The sequence below is a fragment of the Epinephelus moara genome, chromosome 9, assembly GCF_006386435.1.
Source record: "Epinephelus moara isolate mb chromosome 9, YSFRI_EMoa_1.0, whole genome shotgun sequence".
Taxonomy (NCBI): domain Eukaryota; kingdom Metazoa; phylum Chordata; class Actinopteri; order Perciformes; family Serranidae; genus Epinephelus; species Epinephelus moara.
In genome coordinates this window covers 29,216,201-29,240,686 of record NC_065514.1, presented here as the reverse complement: position 1 = coordinate 29,240,686, position 24,486 = coordinate 29,216,201, and the positions used below count along the sequence as shown (strand labels likewise).

Sequence of the window (24,486 nt, the reverse complement as noted above, 5' to 3'; positions counted from 1 at the left end):
AAAAAGTCGTGCATATTAAACTGCATGCCTTTCTTCATAATTTGTGTCAGGAGCAGTTTGCTTTTCCCGCTCTGAGTCTCTCCTCTGGAAATAGCGGACTCCATGTAAAAGAATTCAGAGCGCAAGAATTGTAGGCGTGAAACTTTCCCTCAACTTTTCCTCCCACCCACGGCCAATAACAGGGCTGGCTCTTTCATACGGACTCCTCTGATTTGCCTGAGTCTCCTGTCCGCAGAGTGACTGACAGCCTGGGGGGAAGACTTTTTTTGTGTTGCCCCGTTGGACTTGAAGGGGCTCTACGTGACGACTGAAAGAGTGGGGAGCACTTCTGAACGGAGGCGCAGCGGTGCAGGACAGTTCAGAAAAGCAGAGAGGAGAGGAGCAGTGCGGGAGAGACGGGTGCCCATCCGTCTACTAGCTGGAGGAACGCACACTAACAAACCCTTATGGCTGCTTGAGAAATAACGATACACCCCCCCTCCCCCTTTTTTCTCTTTCTCTGGGACTTTTGGCTTTTAGTATAGTCCTGACCAGAAGTTGTTGCAAGTCTAATTAGTTGCTCCAAGTTGACAAAGTGAATCCACTTGCCGTGGACGTCTCTGGCGGTCATGGATACCCATATAAGATGGAAAGTTAAACGGAGGATAAGGGACGCCCAAATCACTTTAGCGGTGATTCTGCTTTTTGTCACATCGCAAGCAAGTTCAGGTAAGATGCAGCTGTGAGTTTTTTTCCGTGGATACAGTTTGGAGCTGCGCTGCGCTGGAAAACTTTTTCTCTTTGGTTATAGTGGATCACTGTGACGTCCGCCCCTCCTCCTAAACTCATCTTTGTGCCTGTATTGGTGCCTTAATGTATTCAGCTTGGTGTTTCCGAAACTATGGGACTTGTCAAAGTATCAAAAGGCTGCAAGTTCTTGAGAGAAAGCGTTTTTTTTTTTTTTTGTTTTTTTTGAGAAAAGCTCATATGGAGCTGGACACTTACTGTGTCTGAGGAGCTGGTCTGCAGGGAGGTTGTGCAAAAGGTTTTGCCACTGCAAAAACATCCAATAGCTGATAAATAGCTATAGATGCAGGCCTGAAAAATGTCTTGTTGTGGCATACTTCATATGCATTAGATAGTGGGAAGATATACAGTACAGTATGTCCCTGAATTACAAACAAAATCAATTCATTCCAGATGTCACTTTAGGAAGATATATCAAATTTCTGTCTTCCATTTTGCAGACTTATTGTAATGATTTTATGTAGCACAGCTCAAAAAACTTTTTTTCCATCGCTTTTTCCTTTTTCTTTTTTTTAACTGATGAGAGGGATGAGCATAATTTTCATAAGAGGGAGGGGCTGTAGCTCATCTAAAGTGGTAGGGTGGAGCCGCCTTTAAGACTCCAACATCAGAACACACAGTTTTCTCAAGCACAGGGCCCTTTGCTAAGGCTTAAACCTCATGTATTTTATTAATGGCATTCTACAAATTCTCCACATGCTTATTAGTAACTGTTTTATAACTCAGAGTCTGAAATATGACTTTAAAAGTTTGGAATGCCGTTTAAATATCAGTCAAACCCAGTCCATACATGGGCTTGAAGGAAGAAAAGATTTTTATCATCTCATCTCAGAGTCTCTGGTGTAGCACTGTTGTGTGTCCAGAGGTCATGCAGTGCTGTGGCTGTGGGGCTAGGGTCTGGCCTACATGTATTATTAGCACCTTAAGGCTGCCTGGCATGGTTGGTGGTCTGCTGTCTGCCTTGAGGCTCTGACACAGGAGTTTGAGGCGAACAGGTGGTTTCTTCTGTCTGCTTCATGGACAGTTAGGAAGATTCCAAGACTGTACTGATGGCATGAATGAGATGCTGTGCAGATGGTCCGTTTAAAGCTACCGAACATTTGAAATGATTAAAAAACAGATGCAGCTGAGGTGGTTTTACAAGCTCATATGGGCTATACTGTTAAACATATGAAGAAATCACTGCAGCGTGTTTATTTTCATGTTGCCTGTAAACACTGGTTGTTAACCGAACACAGCTTTTGTCACGGTATAAGAGCTGGATCCAGATCTGGGTCATTTTTGATGACAGAGGAGGAGTTAGACTTTTGGTGGGATGTTATAGAGAAATTGGAACTGAATCCATTTTGATGCTGCAAGCTGGATTTAATCAGCTCTTAATACCGATAGAGAGCAACCAAAGTCTTGTAAGTCATCCTCAAGGGGTCTGGTACAATTCCTGAAACTTGACACTTGACACATGCTGGATAGGAAATACTTGATGACTAGCAACATGCCAGCAGCTACATGCAAGTTTTATGTAAACTAATTATCGTGTTCCTCAAGTTTAAGATTTTCACTTTTATCCATTTTTTGCTCATTTAACTTATTTTAAGTATTTGTCGTAGTACTAGATTGCAGCTTTTGCGTCAGTGTTCACACTAATGTGGAATTCTGGTAAAATATTACATTTTTAACATATTAAACATCTGTCAACATATTAAAACGGTAATTGCAGACAATTAGCTCGTTTGTCAGCAGTAAAAAAATCATCTTGACCCAAACCACATGACCCCATAGCCTCAGGGAAGACCTGGATACATTCATTTGAAAGCTTACAGAGGCTTGTCCTGACACACCAGCACTGCTTATCAGGGACTTGTCATCTTGAAACACAGTATACATGCCTGGAGGGGTAATTGGGTTAAAAAAATAAAATAAAAATCATTTAGCAGTCATGAATAATCTGGTATTGAATATCATATCAATAATTTATTATTTTAATAAACTGTGATTTTTACATTTCACTGAAACAAAAACAAAAATGATTGGGCAACTTTAACATACAACTGACTGTAGACAGTTCAGAGAGTCAATGTTACATCTTTGCGTTATATTAATATTTGACAACTGTTTCATGTAGACTAATGATACTTTAGTAAATTAATGAGGTCCAGTAACTATTTCCACAATGGATTTTATTCCAAATACCCAGATCTGCTAGCAAAAAATCTCTTATAGAATAAATTACAACCATTTTTAATATAAATTATATTGGTCATTTAGCAAAATAACATGATGTAAGCTACACACAGTCATTAATTAGTCATTAATATGTAAAATTTGGAGTTTTAGTTGATAAAGCTACATTCATTTTGGTGGTGATTTTTGTCACCACCTGGAGGCAGCAGATCCAGCTGAAAACACAACACTGACAATAAGGTTTTATACGCTAGCAAACAGTTGCTAACAGTTGCAGACACAAAGCAACATTAGCATTCATTTGGAGTCGTGTTTCTGTCCACCTAGAGAAAGTAAGTTTAATTTTCACTTTCCTTTTAGCTATGTTTTTGTCTTCATTAACTAGTGACTAACTAAGGAACATATCTGGGTCTTTAGCTTGCTAATTGCTCCCCTTTGCTAACTAGCTAACTAGCAGCTAACATTGTGGGCTGTTTGGTGCTGGGTAGGCAGGGTATAGTTGGTTTACCTGAACATTTTCACTTAAAATAGCTGCCTGCTGCTCCTTGAAACAAGGTTGATGACAGATAGTGAACAAATACGTAGAGTTGTGGGCTGTAAAACCAAAATGGTAAGCAGAAAGATGCTAAAATGGTTAGCAGTAAGATGCTAAAAATGGTTAGCACAGAGATGCTAAATGCTTCATAGAGCTGAGGAAAACTGCAGTGTCAGGTGATAGTTTTTTGGTGGGTTTGTCAAATAAGTAGTCCCTTTCACATAATATACAGTCATTTCATCATTCTTAAATGCAGAAAATATTAGTAATAGTGTCGCTTTAAGGTTGTAACATTACTGGCACACTGAAAAAGATGAGTCAGCAGTCAAACATAGCTTACCTTGTTAGCATGCTAAACTGTTAGCCTTAAATAATATCACAGGATTTACATAGGCCTACTCACAAATCTAACAGTAAACGAAAACATTTGAAGATATGTCTTAAGTGTTGCAGCGTATTCTAAGAGTGTATTCTTCGCGCACTACCAAATTGTTAATTTCAACAGCAACCTGAGTTCATAGAGGATCAGCACAGTGAATGTAAGTCACGCTCTATCTGAGTGAAGTCATAGTCCAGTTCTTCAGGGAGGCCATCCTGCCCTGGCATTAATGAGGAAACCTTACTTTAAACTTCTGTCAAAAGGTGTAATAACAGAAGGCCTATAAGACATAGAGGTTAAGAATGAGAAGAGGGGTCAGAGTTTAGAGGTGAAGGTCAGGACTTGAGGACTGCGGTCAGGTTTACAGTTTCATTGCCTGAAGAAAGGAATTCTGGCTGTTGAAGCTCCGCTGCTCCTTGTTTCTGTAAATTCTCCTCTGACTCTTGGAGGTCAAAGAGTAAGATAAGAAGCGTGTATTGATATATATAAGGCTAGTGTTTAATGCATTTTAAGATTAGAATCATTAGAAGATTCAGTTTTTGGGCTCAGCAACAATCTGATGTACATCTTTAGCCCGAGATGCAGATTTTAAACTTAAACTGATTGAGTTCATAAAGGTGGTTTGTCTGTCTAGTTTCTAGCTAGTTGATGTTTTCAGTCTGACTTAATTGCATCTATTTAACTCTAGTAGACAGCAGGCTTCCTAGTGTGGAGCCTCAGTTATTTCATAGTTCTATGATTAGCATACCTGCTGTAGACCAAATCTACCCTCTTCTCCAAATGGTTTCCTTTGTGTTTCTGCTGAGTTGCTTTTTCTTCTTAGTTTCCTCAATCAATGGACTCTTTTCACAAGTCTTAGAAAGTCTGTTTTGACTCTTTTCACTGTGGTTTGTTATCATTAATTAACCAAAAGTTTTTTTGTCTGTAGCAAACACTCACACAGGACCAAACCCTACTTGTGCAGCATACTTTAGTCATCAAAAATACTGAAATAACATTCTTCGAATACCTTGTGCAAATGAAAACAAGGATGGATTCTGGCCAAAGCTGGTGCTAATAGATAACAGTATTTAATAGACCAGCAGATATGCTAACGAATTAGCAAATATAGCCATGATTCAAATATTATGCTACATGTGTTAGGAGCTGGTATTTGTTCCTTATGTACATTTTAAAGGGATAAACAGAAGAAGGCCTTGCTGTTTGACTGAGCGCCTCCACATCTGGATCCGATAAGTTCCATTGTGCTGTCTGCTAAGCTCTCCAAAACCCCAGAAAAAATGTCTTCCAGATGTTTTCTTCCCATTTTGGTGGAACAGGGGACCATGAAAAAAATATACTGTTGCATTTTTCAAAAGAAAATACACCGTTCTGTGCTGGTTTTAGAGAAAATTCCTAATCGAATAACATCTGCAGCCTTAGAGCTGAGTCTGTAAAAATAATAGCAGTGTGCCTTGTGTTTCAGCCAGGTTCGCACATACACATCCAGGGTCATTAAAAGGTTCTTTTTGTTTAAGCCAGCCAACTTTATGACAGGGTTAAAGGTCGAATACAGCTGGTACGCAGCTGTTTTTCATTTACAGTCTCTTTATATCTGGACTGGTCCTTCTAAAGGAATTTATATGGATAAGTAAGTTTGCCTTTTTGTCACAGTGTATTAAGTTCCTCATGAGGCTGATTAGAAACGCGCATAGAGCTGAATGAATCCATGCAAAATTGAACAAATTGCACAACTTCCAGTGTGCTTTATTTGTAAATTCTACAGGATGCTAACAGGTGGTTGTCCGGAATGAAAACTGAAGACATTTTGATTTTGTCAGTGTCGTACCCATTTATGTGATTGAATGATGGAAAAAGATGCAGTTGTGCACTTATTTTATATTTAGAGCAGATGGTTTTGTTGAGCTCTGTCAAAATCAAACCAACTTGTTCAAGGGGAGAGACAGACACAGGTGTGGCTTTGTGTTATCACCTAGCAACATGGCATGAGTCACTGACATCACTCGCTTCCATCAGTAATTATCTGTCAGGCAGACATGATGTAACTGTAAATTTTCTGTGGGGGGTTTCAGGAGGTTGTTCCTTACTCACCTTAAAGTGGCAATCCTGAGGTCATGTCCAACTCAATCAGATAAACAGCGGTGAGAAGAAGTGGCTTCTTGTGTGTGCCTATTGCCATGGCGCTGAGGAAGGAATCTGAGTTAGCTGGACTGTGGAGAAAAGCAGTGACCCTGCAACTGCATGTGCCACTTCAGCCTGTAAATGCAGGCTTTGTGGAAAGGACTCTGTAAATCAGCTCTAATGCCTGATAACAACATGGGAGATAAAACAAAATATGCAGGGCAAGTTTTTGACCCCATGTCAGAGTTAAGGAGACCCTTTGTGTAGCACAAATAGTGCATTATTTGCCATATCCTGGACAGTATATCGTCTATTCCTTTCCAGACTAATTAAGGGTCAAATAATTGTTTTGAACTGCTCAATGGTCCTCTGTACTCATGACACAGCGTGCTTGATTTGAAGCCAGATACAGATGGTTTTCTCTTTAGGTGTTGTTTGCCCAAAGCTAGTATCTGCTAAAAACACTCAGGCAAAGATGGATCATTTGTTCTTTACTCCCTGGCAGACAAAAAGGGAACAAAATGGAGGCAGTGGTGTTTGAAATGTCAACACGATCACATCAGTGATGTAAAAGTTGGATATGCTACCCTCATGATGCAACTCCCACTCCTGTATTTGATTTTTTAAGAATATGCTTTTTTTGCAGCATGTAGTGCATGGCAGAGTGAAAAGTGAAGTCTGGTCCAGGCTCACAAACCGAGTATTCACTTCAGCAGGGAAACAGTGCTTTTCTCTGTAATGGGGTATTATAATCATTGAGCATGGAAAGCAATGTATGAGTCATCCTTTCCAACCCCATTCCCCCTTCCCCTGCCCGAGCTTAGCCACAGCCTGGACAGTAGGAATACTGAGTGTAAGCATTTCTTTCCTAGTAGGGGAAATACAATGGTTTCTGGTCACTCCAGAGACTTCGTCACGTGTATTCAATTTTTACTTTATTAGGTGATGAAATAAGTAGGAGTTGGAATGGAAAGGCGACATTAAATCAAGACTTCAAGTTTCTGCTTATTCAGCAGTATTTTGTAATTAAGCTTGGGACTTAATTAATTGGGTTTTGTTGTTACAAGGGACCAAGCTAGAGTGTGACCGCAGATGCTAGTTTGTGCTGAAGCAGGCTGAACGAAATGTGTTAGACAAATGAAAAAAGCTGAGATAATTGTTTGAGCAACACTGTCGCCTAGAAATACATTTACATACTACTAAATTTCCACAGTATATTAATTTAGTCACAAATGTAATGCTGTCTGGATTACATAATGAGGACACTTTATTAATGAATCTGTATGAAAATGACACTGAATGTTTCAGTATGTTGTACGCTGACATCATATTTTTTACAATACTCCCTCTTGCAGTAAAATATCACACAATGACAAAACTAAACCGTGGTTATGTTTGCACACTCGCTGCAAGCAGCTGGTTAACTTTCAGGAAAGACTGTGGTCTTGGTTGCATATTGAAAAGGTCAACAATGTCTGTATTAACATGTAACCCTAACCATGATCTTTCATGATCCTTAGCCAAAATGCTTTTGTTGCACAAACTAGACCATACGTGGCACTCTGGATGTGTCAGAGTTGGACACTTTGTTCGCAAGAAAAACAAAACAAGCAAACAAAAAAACCCACCACAGAACATGATCCAGGCAGTAATTTCAATTCCAATTGGTAAACCAAAGTTTCTATTAGTAGTGGTAGTGTATAAATGTTATTTCTTAAAGACAGGGTTGGTTACACAACCTTCCATCTTGAAAAATGTTTTTCTTTTTAATTTTACAAAAGCATTTAACTAAACTGGAGACCATCTTGCGATGGGATCATTTTAGCTGTGATACAGCAATATTCGACTTAAAACAAATGTGGGCCAGGAGTGTAAAGTGGGGGAGCTTGGCCCCTTTCTTACTTCCTAACTCGCGACTTCTGCCCCCCTTGCTTGGACTACACCTATCTGAAAACTCAACCTTCATTTTGATGTCAGCTACACACCTGTAAACATTGCATGGTTGTGATGCCATTGAGTTGACAAAATCTGCCCACAGACAGACAGACAGCAAGACATGGAAACACCTGGCAAAGTACTTAAAACTGCTTTTGTGGTAGTGTCCGCTACAAGGCTGTTGCCAGGACCACAGTTTGCCATAATGACACACAGACACATAAGGTGAACACAATACCAGCCGTTGTGACAGTAGATGCGTTTCTGTGCATTTTATAAATTTTTAATTTGCGGAAATGCCAAAAATTCTAAAAAAATTTTTTTGAAGTAACGCAAAAATGTTTTAAGTTGGTGTACTGATAAAAGGTAAATGCGACTGAGTGCGATCGAAACAGATGGAAAAAATAAATGATGATGTCATTGCTTAGGCCACTGCTAGCTCCGTTCAACATCTCTGGATGGCTTTTAGCACGCTTATATGCAGATGGACTGGCATCAGAACTTCTCCAAGAGCACATAACTGTCATTTTAGTTGTTGAAACTTTCTGTTTCCATTGTCCAGAGTGCTCTTCATTGTTTTCCTTTGTTTTAGGTTTGGCTGGCGCTCTTCTAATTATGTCATCTTGTTGCACCTCCTTCTGCAGGAGCACCTGATTGGAGAATTAGCGCTGCCCACTGTTTACCTCGATGCACCAATTATATTTGCATAACAGTAGTGGATGGAAAAACACATAAATGTGCTTTTTTTTTTGCTGTTTTTCTGACAATTTGCTGAAAATCTCTGCTACATTTGGATGGAAACCCAACTTTTGTCGTGGCTGGTGACCAGGGATACAAAGAAGGAAGCCAATGTTGATGAGTCATAAGTTGATGACTCAAGTTAAGTAGCCTACTGACAGTCAGGCAATTTATTCTCACAGTAACATTTGTTCACCCACAGGGTTGATGTTGCTCCAGTCTGACTCTGGTTAAAGTGTCAGTAGGAGATGAATTGACTGTTGACTTGGCTGCCACTGCAACTCCACCAGATTATTTGGCACTACCGTACATGATATGGCAAGCTTTCCTCACCCCAGGCTGCAATTACAGTGTTATCACTATCACAAGAACAGTGATTGATAGCCTAAATATTACCTTCATTTTTCCCTTTCGTGCTCTGCCACTCTTTCCACAACTTACTAAAGCTGTGCCATTACTTTTATTTTTAACTCTGCCCATCCTGTGTCTGTGATTTCCTTTTCCAGACATTGTTGACATTATTAATTGTGCATCAGCAAATGGCTGCTTTTGCTGTATTACAGACATTTACTTCCTTTTGTCTCAAGTTGTCAATAATCAGTGATGCACTATTCCAATGAAACATTATTAGTCTATATGCATTACAGGATTTTAATTGGGGATTTTGATGCTTTTAGTTGCACATAAAGTATCCCTGTAAACCATTTTTAATGTTGCATTTTCAACTAGCCTTGCTGCTGTATATTGGTGTCCATATATTGATTATGTGGAATGGGTAAAAGCATTTATGAAACTCCTCTGTTGTGAGAAACCATTGCATATTTTGACTGATTCCCATCATTAGCTAAGAGACACAGCTACTCAGTTAAGTTTTAGAGACTCTGCCACTTAGGTTTGACAGGCCTTACTTGCATGTCAGTGCTGGGTAGTCCTCAACAAAGGGGGAAAAGCCTCATAATTGTGCAGAGTTTCACATTTAGTAGATTCAGTTTCATTGTTTTGTGTCAGTGTGTTTGGTGCTGGAATAATGGTTATCTGTGAGGCTGGGTGAGAGGAAATGGCTCTGTAATGTTGGTGCTGCAGGGCCCTCTTTTATCATAAATTTCTCAGCATTCAGCCATCAAAACCATATCTGCTGTGGGAGGGACAGAATGAGGAGAAGATAAAAGAGGTAGAGGGAAATAACGTTGCTAATGGAGGTTAGAAAATAAAACTGAATGAAGCTGGTGCAGAAGGAGAGGAAACTACGAAGGGTGGAAGTAGAAGAAAGAGAGATAAGACAGAGATAAAGGCCATCACACATGTGCCTTAAACGTACCAGTCCCGCAGTTTTTCACTGTAAAATGAGCATTCAGAGGTGCACCGTGGAATCTTGACTCAGTTTTTCCATCTTAGTCTGTGGTGGACGGCAGACAGTGATTTATCCACACTGCTGTGAGCTGCAGCGTGGAGACAGTGAAGTAAACCATCTGGTATTCCCCCTGTTAAAGCAATAAGAGTCTGGCTATAGCACTGAGCCTCAGAGTACACAAGAGAATCTCTGGTCAGGAAAACTCTCTGTTCTCTGGATCATCTTTCAGGTCTGTGTGCTTGTGTTTTTGTGTGTGTGTGAGTTGTCTGTGGGTGTAGAGGTGAATATGCAAGACTATATCTGCACATTCTGGGTGGATTTGTCTGAGTCTGTCTATGCATGTGTTTCTGCCAGACTGCTTATCATTTCGTACGTTTCCAAATTCATCTTGCTTTGTTGTTTCCTGTAATTTTGCAATTAGAGGCTGGGGTTAATCTTTGACTATCTCATTACGAATGAGTCAGAATGAGTCGATCATGACCAGGGAAATGAAGGCATGGGGTGTATAAACAAAAAGATCTCGCTCTTTTCATTTCCTCCCTTGCCTCTTCCTCCCTGCTGCTGCTTTCACAAGCAGCTCACAGCCCAGGTCACTGGGTCAGTGTCCTGAAATGTCTGGATTACAGCTGGCTGATAAAATGAAATGTGACTGATACTGGCATGTTAGGTCATTTTTTTACAGACTTAATTTTGCTCATGCCAGAGTAAACACTGTCCTCAGTTGGCTTTGAGACCCTGTCCCAGTCACACACGTTCACCTGGCTAGCATTCATGCTTCATCTTTAATCAAAACAAAGCTGCTGACAACATGATGATTGTTAATGCTAATAATTCAGCATTTAAGTGAGCAGCTGTAACTGTTGCTGAACAGCACCTACTGTGGCCACAAGTGGTAATAGACCAAATAACAATGTTGACATTAACTTTTGGGTAGAAAACCCCCGTGTCATGTGTATACACTGTAATGGTGCTGAGCAAACACTGCCACAATTGTTAAGTTTTAGCTACTTACAAAGGACCCTCCTAAAAAAATCAATATCCGTTTAAGTGCACACTATATTTCAAATATTTTCATCACATTACCTTACCAATCAGACAACCATTTCTGATGGACTCCGATGACAAAAAAGTTATTTTACTTTGCAAAACACCGGAGTTGCTGGTCTACCACTGCCTCGATATCTGTGTAAGGTAGAGTGGATAAAATATTCCACATATAGTGTACGCTAAAAACTGATATTGTTTTTTTTAAGTGGGTCCTTTTAGTTGGATAAAATGTGTACGCAAACTATGTCCCCATTGGTACATTGCTTAGCTTTGTTGCCTGTTGATTTGAGCTAAGTTCAAATGGAACTCTTTCCATTTGACTGTTTACGACATGGAAAGTTGTGTACACAAAGGTTGTAAATTCCACAACAGCGAAGCATTCATATGGTCTCTTCTCCTGAATATGGTAAATACCATCCCTATTGAACACAGCATTGGTTTATCAAAGACACTTTCAAAGCAGCTCAGTACGTTAAATATGCACATCAGAAACATCAGATAGGTCGGATCACCGTTTCAATTTATAATTTCAACGTATATCTCCGCAATTCAGATCAATTGCCAGTTTTCCACCTGAAAGTGATTGTGTTTGTAAGCATGGCATCACGGTGATTCGGTCGTTAGACAAGTGAAAGTAGACACGAGTTGTAAAGTCAGTGAACTTAATAGTTACTCTTGATTACATGTTATTCTAAGGGAGCATATCAATATTAGTACTTTATCCGTATTTTGAACTCTTATTTATTGTCAGCTTATCAATAGTAACATAAATTTATGTTTTTCAACCACTGTTACAGTTGATTTTTGTTCATATCACCTGGACCTTGGTAAGATTTTATTTTATCTGTTAACTGAAATATAACAAACTAACAGCCACTAGCACATCACATTTGTGCACAGTTGTGGCTGTCCTCTTGTCTTCAGAACTGTTTGAGTACAGTTTGTTACACATGGTGCAGCTTAAATCTTTGTTGGAGCCTCACAGCAAAGCTCATGCAGCGATTGCCAAGAAATCTCTCTGATAGTATTTTGGTAGATTTAATTAAGCCGTGTTGCAGAGGTGTGTGTGATTGCTCGCCATCTTGCTAACTCACATCCCATTCAGTTTTAGCAAAGGCATTAGTTTACTCATGTGTTGCATGTCTGCAGTAATGTGTGTGTGTTCTCTCACAGGATGTCCATGCAGTGTATGTAATGCGTTCAATCTAGCAAGCCTAATGCCTGCAGTATGATTTCCAGGTCTGGTCACATGAAACCCAGAAGCAACAGCTGAAGGTCAATGCTGATGGAAGTGCGTCTTCTTTTGTTATCATATTCTTGGACCTGATATCTTAATGTCTTAGTATTTCACAGGAGTTGTGTTTAAAAGGTCTCATGCTGTGTTTTATAGCAGAGCCGAAAAGGGCTGTACTTCCGCTAAACTTATTAAAAGTTAATGTACTTTTATAAGATAAGACATTAACCTTTAAAGGAAAAGGATGAGAGGCAGACTATTTCACACTGAAAATGCCATGTATTTAATGAGCGTTAGTATTGATTAGGCCTTGTGTCAGTATCCAGGTGGCTTACAATCTCAGGTATATGCTAGACTTTGAATTCAAGCTTTAATCTGATGAAAGCCTTACTTCCTTTTAAAGTAAGTAATTAAAGTCAGGGCCCTAATTGTAACCTGCTGCATTTACAGTGAGGCTCCAACTACACAACATTTGGCTTCAGTTAAAGTTTTATAACAGAATCAGGTGAAAAAAACTCGTACACCCTCCCTGTCTGTGATGCGCTCTAGGAGGGGGAAGTCTCTCATTGGGTATTCTTGTTTTTGGCTGTGCTGGTTTCCAAGAGAGGCAGGGTCCTCTTTATGGCTGCTAATTACTCCTTGTCCTCAGCGCCAGGTCAAGCATGTGCCTGGAGAGTCAGGCCTCACTTCAGGAAGGGCTAGAGGAGGATAGGGGGCAGGGAACGAGAGAAGAATGTTAATCTCGCCCCCCATGAAAAAGTCCTAATTCACTGGTCCGGCACCCCTCCTCCTGTCAAATGAAATGGTGCCGTCTGGAGTCACAAAGCGTTGTTACAGAATGTGTGTGTGTACATGTATGTGCGCGTTTGTGGAAATGAAGAGTAGATGGATAGGTTAGGGGAATGGGATCCACCACAGTCTTGGCACTGAGCCGAGTGCAGGATTATGAATCTGGCACTCAAGCTACTGTTCAGAGAGGGAGAGAAAAAAGGTAGGAAGAAAGTGTAGTGAGATAGGGAGGGTAAGATATTTGCAAAACCACATCATACCCACTTCTCTCTGTGACGGTTGTAAGCTTCACCACACATTTTAAAATAATTCCCCTCTAAAGTATGCTTTTATGAATTCATTATCCTTTACTGTGCTGCAACCTCATCCAGCCCATGTCTGACAAACAAACCCATAAAAGGCTGAAGACAAAGTGAACCACTCCTCTTTTAGCACACTATATCAAAGATGCAGCATTTTGCTTGCTAATTTGTACATTACACTTACAAGTTCCCACTGTGCATGTGGCCTGGAAAGACCTAACTGTGGGAGTAGACTTGGATACTCTATAACCCAGCCATCCAAGAGTTTATCTTTCAGAAAAAAAGATAGTTTTGAAACACTGAACATGACGACGTAGAGCATTTTTGCATTGTGTAGAATCTGATCAACACCATTGGACTTCGCAAGAAGTCAAGATGAAGTCATTCTACCTGTGCCCTGTGTGAGTTATGTGTCCCTGTCTTGTAATTGTGTCGTAAATGCATTTACTTGTGGAAAGCAGATGCCCGGTGGCTCATCCGAGCATTACAGACATCCGAAATAATACCCCAGCGTGTTGATGGAGGCAATGTCAAGATAACATGAGAGGCAAAGGATGTTTTTATTTACACATGAGAAAACTTCCAAAGAGTGCTAAGGCTTACAGGATGCACTGTATTTCTGGTGTTGCTTTTTTGTGTCATGCTCAGCTGCATGAAAGTAGTTAAAGCAGCAGCAGAGGGACGACAGACTGGCAGAGAGCAAATGTACACTGTTACAACCAAGACCAGGTCATATAAACAGTTTCTGTGTATGTGCGGGGAACCTGCCTCTTGGATGTGAGGGGCTGTGGTCAGAGGGAGAAGTATTTTTAGCATCTAGTGCCAGAAGTGTTGGTCTCTTGAGGGATCTGCCATGCTAAGTGGGTAAACATCTCAGTTTAACAAGGTGGGACTGAGACCCGTACCTGCGGCTTAGGATGTGGTCAGGATAGCTTCCCCTGGAAGGTCAACTGCCGGTGACAGAAATCCATGAATGAAAGTGTGTAAGAATACGTCAAGGAGGGAAATAGAGCTGATCATGCTTGTGTTTGAAACATTGTGAAGTGTTTGTCTGACTGTCTTTTCTCTGGCTCTTTGCGTCCATTGCTTTATTGGAAAAGACATTTGCTGTTAGTAATAGGTCTATTATTTTGTAGTTGGCGTCTGGACAAGAATATATTATGCCATCCTTTCACCTTCCTCCTCTTTTCCTGTAAGCTGCTAATTGGCCCTCTCCACCTGGCTCACCTCCAGGTGACCCAGAAGAGGCCCTGTGGTCCCTTTTTAGATCCATCAGGGGATCTAAAGCCTTGGATGAAAAAATGAATATAAGGAAAAAGGAAATTGGAAAATGGAAATGAGAAAGTGGAACAGTTTAATAATATAACTTGCTGACTGATGGAAGGAAAGGAGTGGTCATCAGGTATGGAATCTCGATGACAATTGTTTCCTTCTCAAAAAAGCTGCTGATCTTTATGGGATTAGTTTGTGTCAGTGTGAATTAGCAAAAGCAGCACTCCTCAGCAGGGGTCGTGACACAGTTAGCGTCGACTGGATGCTCCTTATAGACTTCCTCCTTTTTCCTTTTTTTCCCTGTGGTGCTGAGCTGGCTGTTACTATGATGGTGTTGTTGCTATTATGACAGCCATGTTGTTACAGTATGATGCACTGTGAGAGCAAGCTGCTGTTGTCCCAAGGGAACCTATTTGAATCATTTATCACTGTTTGTGTGTTACTGTCATCTGCAAAGTAATAAAATGTCTGTGGCTTCTTGGAAACATCTGAACAATGGAGGTAGTTTGCCACCAGTCACTTCTGGTGATTACCTGTTTTTATTAAGGCGCCCTGTTGTGAAGACAGACCTCACATCTAAGTTTAAAAGCAAGAACAGCATTATAAGCACTTTTCTGCACAAAGTGACACTGAAATAATAGCCAATGTGTCGCCATGTTGACAGGGTGATCTCGGAGTACTCTTAAACCTATAGAAGTATTAGGGTTATATGAGGGAAGATAGGAAGTGAGTGTTTGTACCTGTCACCACCAGAATCTCTCGCTGCAGGGCTTATACAAGGTTGTGTCCTTATAAGGTGATGGAGAGACTGTGTGTGGTAGGAAGAGGCTACATGGAGATGAATCAAGAGGAGATGGAAAAGGGAGGCCATGGTTGGTTGGTTGTTACAGTCTGAGAATCAGTCTGACCCCACCTTATCATCCAATACAGATCTTAATACTGTAGCTTGGTTTTATTGTGACATGTAAGCTCCATCATTTAGACAGTGGTCGCTGTGTTTAATCATAGGACAGTAAAGTTATTTCCATGCCTTGTATGGACTCCTTCTATGCAGCCGTCAGTGATCAATTCATTTATTTCCCAAGGGAATGATGTGCCGTTGGAAGTTGGCAGGTCAGAGGGAATTAGTGTTGTGTCAAAGCAGGCTGTTGTAGCTTTTACAGGGAACATTTGTGGCTGTCTGAGAAAAGGGTAAAACTGTGAGCTTTGCGTTTGGTCAACCAAGGTTCTTGTTAAAAACAGTATTAAATGAAAAACGCTTTATGTGCCAGTTTATGTGTCACTTATGTCTCTTATATTAGAGGCTGAGAAACTGTAACTCCCTGTGTCAGTCTCACTGAAAGTAATTTTGAATTTAAAGGTTCTGTTTACGACATTCAGAGCATTAATATAGCAGCAAACAACTATTTGTGGAGTAATAGGCTCTCAAGCAGAGAATGAAGTCACACGACCTTTGCATTAGGGCTGGGCGGTATGGAGAAAATCAAATGTCACAATATTTTTTTTGGCTTTCAGAAAATATTTGCACATTAAGATTTTTGATAAATAATAATCAGAAATGTGGATATAATGAACAGTCTAGTAGGTTAAAAAATTACATCACTTTACTTTAATGCAGCCTTTAAATCCAGGAAAAGACAACACACACAGAACTTGGGATATTATGATATCCAAAATCTAAGATGAAATCTTGTCTTATACCATAGTATCGATATAATTTTGATTCATTGCCCAACCCTAGTAGACAGTCTGACCGCATGTACATGTTAGAGCTTGTGAGTCCCTGGGAGTGTATCCCACTGGCTAGCTAATTGCTGCCACTCTGCACTGTGCTCATACGCTGTTTTTGGGCAGTTACAGCTGGAAAATGGTGATGGTATTGTCACATAAGTGTATCGATGAACCCTCCAGTTCCCCTCAGGTTAACACAGTTAGCCTTGTCAGCACCAGTGCCCTTGTTAGCACTGTACCCGCTGTTACCACCGTTAGCTGCTAGCTGCTGGCTCAGCCATCTCCATGTTGAGAGCCATGTGCAGACAACCCCAGCCTGACTCTGAATCATAGATATGCTCTGAATGTTGTGTTCAGCTCCTTTAGGAAAGCTCTAGCAGGAAGTTTTGATGTTTACAATTTTGATTTGTTTGATAGATGCTAAATTTATTATTATATTTAAGTTATATACTGCAATAGTTATAAACTTTTAGTGAATGTTTACAATAAGCCTAAAAAAAGGTTAGTGTGTTTATGCTTTACAATGCTTATTCAGACATTTTTTCCATTACTGATAAAAGCATAAAACATTTTGATGCCACAGTGTAAATGCTGCCATTAAGCAGATGTAAAGTCATCACGCTTTCCTGGGTGCTAATTAGTTCTACAACCCCAAGAGTCCCTGTGCTTTAATGCTGTATCTTCTGACACAATGCTGACACCTTAACCCAACATTTCAGAAGTTTACAGGCATTTTTAGACATTCAGGCCCCTGAACGTCTCAGTTGCTAAGCGACCAGTGTAACAGACTTTAAAAATGAAAGCCATACCATTTTTTTTTTTTTTTTACATCACATTATCAGCTCCCAGAACCTTCCACTAATAGATCAATAGGTGACAACAATATAAAACACATTTTTTTTATTAAAGACCGGTCAATCAGAGTATTTGTAACAGAACTGCATTTCTTTGACATTCTGACATATTGTTACACTGTAGCAGAGCGCTCAGAGACTCATTTAATGAACCTCTCTCATCACCTCATGGTGAATGATAGACATTTTCTGGCTGGTGGGGGAGTTTTTGTGTGTCTCTTCATTATGAGTTGATGACAGACAAAGCTGTCTTTTTGTTTAGACCCTTCACCTGAGAGGCTCTGTCATCCTGTGGTATGCACTTCCAGGAATATAAATAAAGTTATCCTTATGACGTGCCTAAATGCTGCACTGGTTGGGTTTCGAAACAGTCGGGTGTGGTGCTCGGATTTATATGTTTCTCCCAGATGAGGTGATATTACAGATCTGTGTGCGTCTGCCTAATCATAGACTGTATATGATAATGATCATAGCCACCTTGACATCACCAATTGATCTTTAGGATCCCTGTTTTGAAACCTCAAGTTTGACATTTTGGCCATCATCATTTTGGATTTTTGGAGCCAGAAGTGATCCTATCTGGACGAGAGGATGGAGACAGTCTCAGGACCCAGCAGCTATTGGTCTGATAATGATGAGCTTCTGAGTGAGGGCCAATATTTTGGGCTGATCTGGTGAAGCCAACGGATATCAGAGCCAAGGCTTCCTGTTTTGTGCGCAAGTCATTTTCGCTAATCTTCATATATAGATGTTTGCATATGAATGCAGATATATTAAAATAAGCTAATATAAAGCTAGCTCCACATGGACTGTGTAACTGCTGTTCAGACGTGATTGGTCAATACCACTCTGACTACAAATGGACTACAAATGGAAACAAGACTTCCGATACCAAAATGTTGTCCCGTCGGCAACAGATTCTGCCCACATATGCAGAATCTCTTCATAGATATTAGGGTGGAGATAACCCTAACTCTAGCCGCTAGCTTTGTTAGGATGGCTCATTTACAGCTACGGTTAACTGTGATAATGCTAATGCTAATTTTTCCTAGTGAAAAACAGGCTTAAAACCATTGAAACAAAATATCCTTTGCCTTTTAGGCCACTGAACTGAAAACACACTGTAATAGCCACAGCTACGACCATGCCTATATTCTGTGAATCTGTGGTTACACCTAACCAACATTGTCGCCACGGTGGCGACTTACCAGTGGACAACACCTATCTGTCAGTCAGAGTGGTCACGCCTTAATTATACATAACCTTAAACCTTGATAACATTTAAACAGGTGAGTTATGTAAAAATGTAGCCTCCATACAGTTGTCATGAAAGGGGAAATTAGTTTAGGAGTCCAAAACTGATTTTTGTCCCAGGCTGTAAACATGTTTATTTCTGCTGTAAAGTTGGGCATTTTAACATGGGTGTCTATGGGGGTTGATTCACTCTTGGAGCCAGCCTCAAGTGGACATTTATGGAACTGCAGGTTCTGGCACTTCTATGTTGGCTTCATTTTTCAGTCCCTGAGGTTGCTGCTTGTGCCTAATACGTCTCCCAAAGCAATGTTGCCTTCCGCATTCACATGTTCAGAAATAGAAGTACAGAGTTTGACATTGGATAATAGACTTCCTCCAAGACAGGAAATGGGCTGGCTTAGGAGAGAGATAGAAAGAGTGAGATGAGATGAGAACATACAGATTAGGAAATCACAACACACTAAATTTATCTAAGTCAGATCCCACATTTTCCCCTCAAAATGGTCTACAGACTTGTTCCAGACTGTTGTGTGTATAAACAGGTATAAACTATTATAAAGTGTGTTTATATCTTGTGTCATTGTTGAGTAATTGAAACAAGTTGCTCCACGACTAATGTCTGCTTAGCAAATTGATGTGATTTGTGTTTTGTATTTGTTGTCAGGCAGATTGTTTGTAAATCAAAGAACTTGGTTACTTTTGGCTAACTCTCGGTCTTGAAGACTCAGAAAGCTTTCTTCAGTTGGGTCTTTGTCTTGTTGATGATACGATAATGAAGGCAAAATGCTATCAGACCTCAGCTGATGAGGAGGAAGTTTGTTTTCCACCATCACTGTACAGCTGTGGACAAAAACGTGCAGCCAAAGTGTTCTTAAATGAAGACCTCTGTTTAAGAATGCCGAGTTTTAAGAAAAAAAATTGATCCACGCTGCACGTGAGCCATGTGTAATGACATCCAGCTGGAGGTTGTTGCAGGGTAACGCAGAATGTACAAACACTCCCGCTCTGCCCATTCGCCTTTCCACCTTTCCCAGCATCCCTTTCACTCTTAGATGGATGGAGCTATTGAAAGTTTTTTTTTTCCTTTTTTTTTTTTTCTCTGAACGGTGTGTGTGGTCTTTGTAGCCTGACACTGGGACTTTTGTACCTGTGTGTGGGAGTGTGTGCATGCTTTTGTACTTGTCTGAGGGGTTGTCTTTGACACTCCTCATTCACATGCACAAAAATGCATCCAGCAGAATACCACACCACGTTTGCTTTTGTCTTTGTTTTATTTCTTAAACTCCTGTGCCATAAAAGCCTTCTGTTGTGCTCTGTTTAGTTTGCTTCCTCACTTTAGTGTTTGCCCTCCTCTAAAACACCCTGACAGCCCCCATTCCTTATGCTGCTGTCCCTATAGACGTGACCCAGCATCCCTTTCTGTCCAGGTCTTCCCTGGGACAAGGCTGGATGCTAATGGGTGTCATTGTGTCGCTTGTTGTGTATGCATCTGGCTGCAGGAACAGCTGTTTGTCCTGGGTGGTTTTGGCATGCGAGGGTGCGGTGCAGGGTCAAACCCGATGTCACATTGTTCTGACCCAGTGTACTTCTGTGGTGGCCTGGTTACAGCCGGGACGACCGGTCTGAAAGTGTGCTAATTGCATGTTTGTGGCCAAAGGGAGGCAGCGGTAGATTTAGCATTGCAGGCAAATGGATGAAAGGATGGGTTTTGCTGCAGCTGCAACCCATGATCATGGTCATCTATAAATGGGCACATCTCTGTTTAGCGCCTAAATGGATAACAGAAATCTTCTCTGAACCACAACAGTAAGATCTCCTGCTGAGTAACTAGAGCTTTGAGTCAGCAAAAGACAGAAAATAGAGGGAATGGTTAAAAAAAATGGCCATAATTAAGGCTTGTTTGATAGACAGAAATTTTGTGCTGTTTGTAAAAAGTTGTCTATTCACACAATATGATATAGTGGCTGTAAATTTAGCAATGTGTGCTGTGGAGTTTGTACAAATGTCATGACAATTTAAGTGCTATTTTTAAAAAAAAGTCTAACCTCCTTTATGTTGTCTTTTTCTTCTCTCTGCAGTGGAACCAGCAGACCTCTTGAAGATTTTAGATTTTCACAGTTTACCTGAGGGTGTTAAAAAAACAACGGGTTTCTGCTCACATAGGAGGTCAACACAAGGACCTGATGTGGCTTACAGAGTATCCAAAGACGCCCAGCTCAGTGCCCCCACCAAACAGCTGTATCCAGGTGAGTATCTGACTCGACACACGGTATCTTTGCACCTCTAAGGCTACATCCACACTATTACGTTTTCATTTTAAAACTCATAACTATTGCGTCCCCACTACTCTGGTGTTTTGGAAGCCCTAAAATGTAGACCTTTGAAAAAACTACTGACCCTGTTTTAATTTGGAAACCCATTTTCGCTTCCTAATTGGGTGTTATCAGTCACAACATGTCAAGCCAAAACATTATAGCTCTTTCTACGCAATTTTGGTAATTTTATCCTTTATGTGTGAGTGCTCCTTTCCCATTGCCATGGCTTCCTCAGACAAAGGATAATGCTCCTGGTACCACTCTAATATGTCGCCGTATTTGCTTTGTTAGGACTACCAATCTGTTTGCCACCACCTTGACCACCTTATACTTATGTTACTGTCAGTAACAGTTCCACTTTGTTGTCCGTCTGAGCAAAGAAATGTTTCTACTTGAGGTTAATCACTGCAGATGTTTTTTCAAGACCTTTAAGTTATCTGAAAAGCTCTGCTTGGCAGTCTTGCCATCTGGTCAGCTCTTTGACCTTTCACCCCACATCATAGTAAACTGGGACTACAACATTTAAACGTGGCTGGAAAGTAATTTATATTTGCTCCCACCTAGCCTGTTCCTGTCCTTCCCCTCAAGGCAAGAGTTTTATTGGCTCCTGTAACTTGATTATTCGTGTCAAGTCTATCTTTGGATTATGAGATTTTCCTGCTGTTTAAGTTTTCTCTCCCCCTTGAACTTGTTTACCCCCTTACTAAAACACAAAGTGTATGTCTACAGTTTGTACTGTAAGCCTTACACATGTAAAGAAATGAGAGCACATCTGGACAATTCTGGTAACTGAGTTAGTCTGGTTGCTTAGTCACAAACATTGAAATGTTGAAGATAATTTAAGGATGGATCAAGATAATGCGTGCTAATTCCCCCCCTTGAAAACACACACCAGATGCATGAGAAATCCAGCCCTGTAATATTTAATGTGGTAGGAGGAGCTGGGTGATGGAAAAGCAGTGAAAATAGGGGTGGTAGAGGGGAGGGAAAGTCTGGGGTTCCACTTTTTTGCCTTATTCTATTGTGCTGACGTGGCTTTGGGTTACTGCTTTATGGTGCGCTGCAGTAGTACTTTGCTCTCTCTCCTCCCTCTCCGCCGATCTTTCCTCGCTTTTCTCCCTCCTTCTGTCTTTATTTTCCCTCAAGCGCCATAATTTTTCTCTCTATCATTTCTCCCACTAGACTGCTGCTGCCTTGCTCTGTTTTCTCCCTTTGTGTTTCATCTAAACTTTGTCTTGTGACACATGCTGTGCTCCCTTTTCTGTATACTTTCTTTTACAGAACTTCAAAACTATAATTGTCTGACTCAAACAACCAACCTCTGAAATTATTGATTGGTTTTCCTGTAGCTTAAAGATATAAAAAGGAAAAAAAAGAGCAGTCTTGTGCTTTAGCGCCAGAGAAGAGGGAGAGATAATAACCCTTCCTGTGAGCTAATCTTCCACAAAGCTTAGATTGGATGACAGCCCCATTCACGGTCCTTTGAGATGTTGCATTGGCCTCAGTGGACCTTTGATCCGTGTCATGGCTCTTCTTTGGGGCTTAAAGCAGAGCCACAGAGCTCCTGCGGCCTGCGTGCCCTATCACGCTCTCCAATCAAACAAATACTGTTCACTTTGAAGCTCTATGAAAGCAGAGCCCATATGAGTCTCTGTTTAGATACACATGCTGTAATTACACACATGCTACTCTGGATCATCCAAAATAACAGTCTTCATAAAACAAAGCAACTTGAAGGAGTTCATAACAGGCACCACATAGTCTTAAGGTGCAAACAGAATAACTAGCTGTCTGTGGCTTGAAGGCCTTAAAATCTAGTCGAAGCGTCTGTGATGTGGTCCCTCTCTTGCCTCAACATTAAGAGAATGTACAGCTAATATATTCCAGAGGGCTGCTAAACTTGTGAGATCACTTTATCCATCTCTTTTTTCCCCTTTAAGTAAGTTTACTACTAAGTTCTGCCTTTGGCCCGAAGCCTGGAGCCACAATTTGCCTAAATTATCAACCCAGCATCCTGCCTCCTAAAGGTTAGAAAAATGCCACATATAGAAAACAAAGGCATGCAAACATGCTTGTTTTATTTGGACTATATTGTTGGTAATAAAAACCACAGTAGTTCTGATTGAGAACACACTGGCCCGTGACCCCATAACCACAGACAGTCTGTGATGATGTGTTGGAAAAGAGCAAGCGCAGACATGCAATCATTAGGCAAGCATGTGGAAGGGATGATTCATTTACTGAGGCCCTGAAAACATAAGAGTCCTTTCTTACCTTTATGATGTGAATGAAAAATGAGGAAACAGGACGATGAAGCCGCCGGTCCTCTTTAACTTTTATGCCACACACTTCCCATGTCTCAATAGGTTGTTGTCATTGAGCAACGCTCTCTGTATCCAGATAAATCTATGAGAAATAGCATGAATACAAATTCAAATTGCCATAAATCTCTGGCTGTAGCGTTGGCGTTTTGTGCACAAGAGTTTTCCTCTGTGTTGTTTGTCATAATTAGCCCAAACAGCAAGGAAAGTATGATGCAGTGGCTCTTACATTGCCACTGAATGGGGTTAGCTGTCACTTGGCATTGATGCCTCTGGTCTGGACTGCTGTGGCTAAATGGCACCGGCCATTCAGTGAGGGCCCTCTGTTGTGGCCTACAGTGAGATTCAAATGGCAAAGCTAAAATCACAAGCTGTAAAAGCAGTAATAGTGCCTGTATTTATTATCTTAGAAGATATTTCTATCCCACAGGCACAGTATTATTTAATTTTAGCAGAACCACGCCTGTATTTGGGGCTTATTAATAATCTGTTGTATAAAATTCACAGTACCAAAAAAACCACAGTAAAGTGAGATGGCTGTTATTAGAAATTCAGTTTTTCACTGCAAAACACAAAAAGATAATTAACACAATGATTGCAATTATGGGATTCTACTGCACATGACATGTAGTAAGTCAGGATGTATGATAGAGAACATTTTGCCAAATTCTGATCACCAGTCAGTCATTATAGCTGATGCAGATAGTAATACTAATCGTTTGCTGTGGCTGTCTCTGTGGTATCAACAGCTGCTGCACTTTTACTCACATTACTTCAGGATATGCCATTTATCAGTCATAAATCATATCATATTGGCCTCCGGCAATGGGAGGTGAGGACAGGCAGAGGTAATCAGAGGTGGATCATAAGGAATAAGTTGCCATTGATTCAAGTGAGCTGTTTCCAAAAAAAAAGACACATGATTATACATAGCTCCATCTTCAACCACACAGAGCTTCATCATATTATTTAGGCCTTGAACTTGACACACAAGCTAGGGCTGAGTATCATTAAAAAAAGTGATACCAGTGCCAGTATCAAAACCAAAACCCTTGAAGTGATACCAATACCAATAGAGTACTTCACTGGATACTCATTATGGGAGTGGAAGCATTCAGTTGGATAAAATGCCACTAGACGCCACAGTTGTTTTGGTGGCATCGCAGCCTGCTGAGCAGACTTCACCACACCACAGACTGCATGGGATTTTAGCTGCTGTGGTAGTGGGCCAATCACAAGTTGCAGAAAATCGAAGAATGCTTGTGGTGATTGGCTGGGTATTGTTTGATGGAAGTTTGGATACTTTTGGTACTGGGTTATTTCAGTAGATACCTATTAAGG

General features: G+C 40.7%; 1 protein-coding gene across 2 annotated transcripts in view; it reads left to right on the top strand.

Moving 5' to 3' along the window:
* The first annotated feature begins 259 nt into the window (after positions 1 to 259).
* The window catches only part of col5a1 (procollagen, type V, alpha 1), an 89,806-nt gene continuing 65,579 nt past the window's right edge, over positions 260 to 24,486 (top strand). For both annotated transcript variants that reach the window (XM_050052266.1, XM_050052265.1), the window contains exons 1-2: positions 260 to 708; positions 20,588 to 20,755. In XM_050052266.1, coding sequence (XP_049908223.1) covers positions 609 to 708; positions 20,588 to 20,755 — 268 coding nt within the window. In that variant the 5' untranslated portion in view covers positions 260 to 608. The remainder of the gene's footprint in view (positions 709 to 20,587; positions 20,756 to 24,486) is intronic.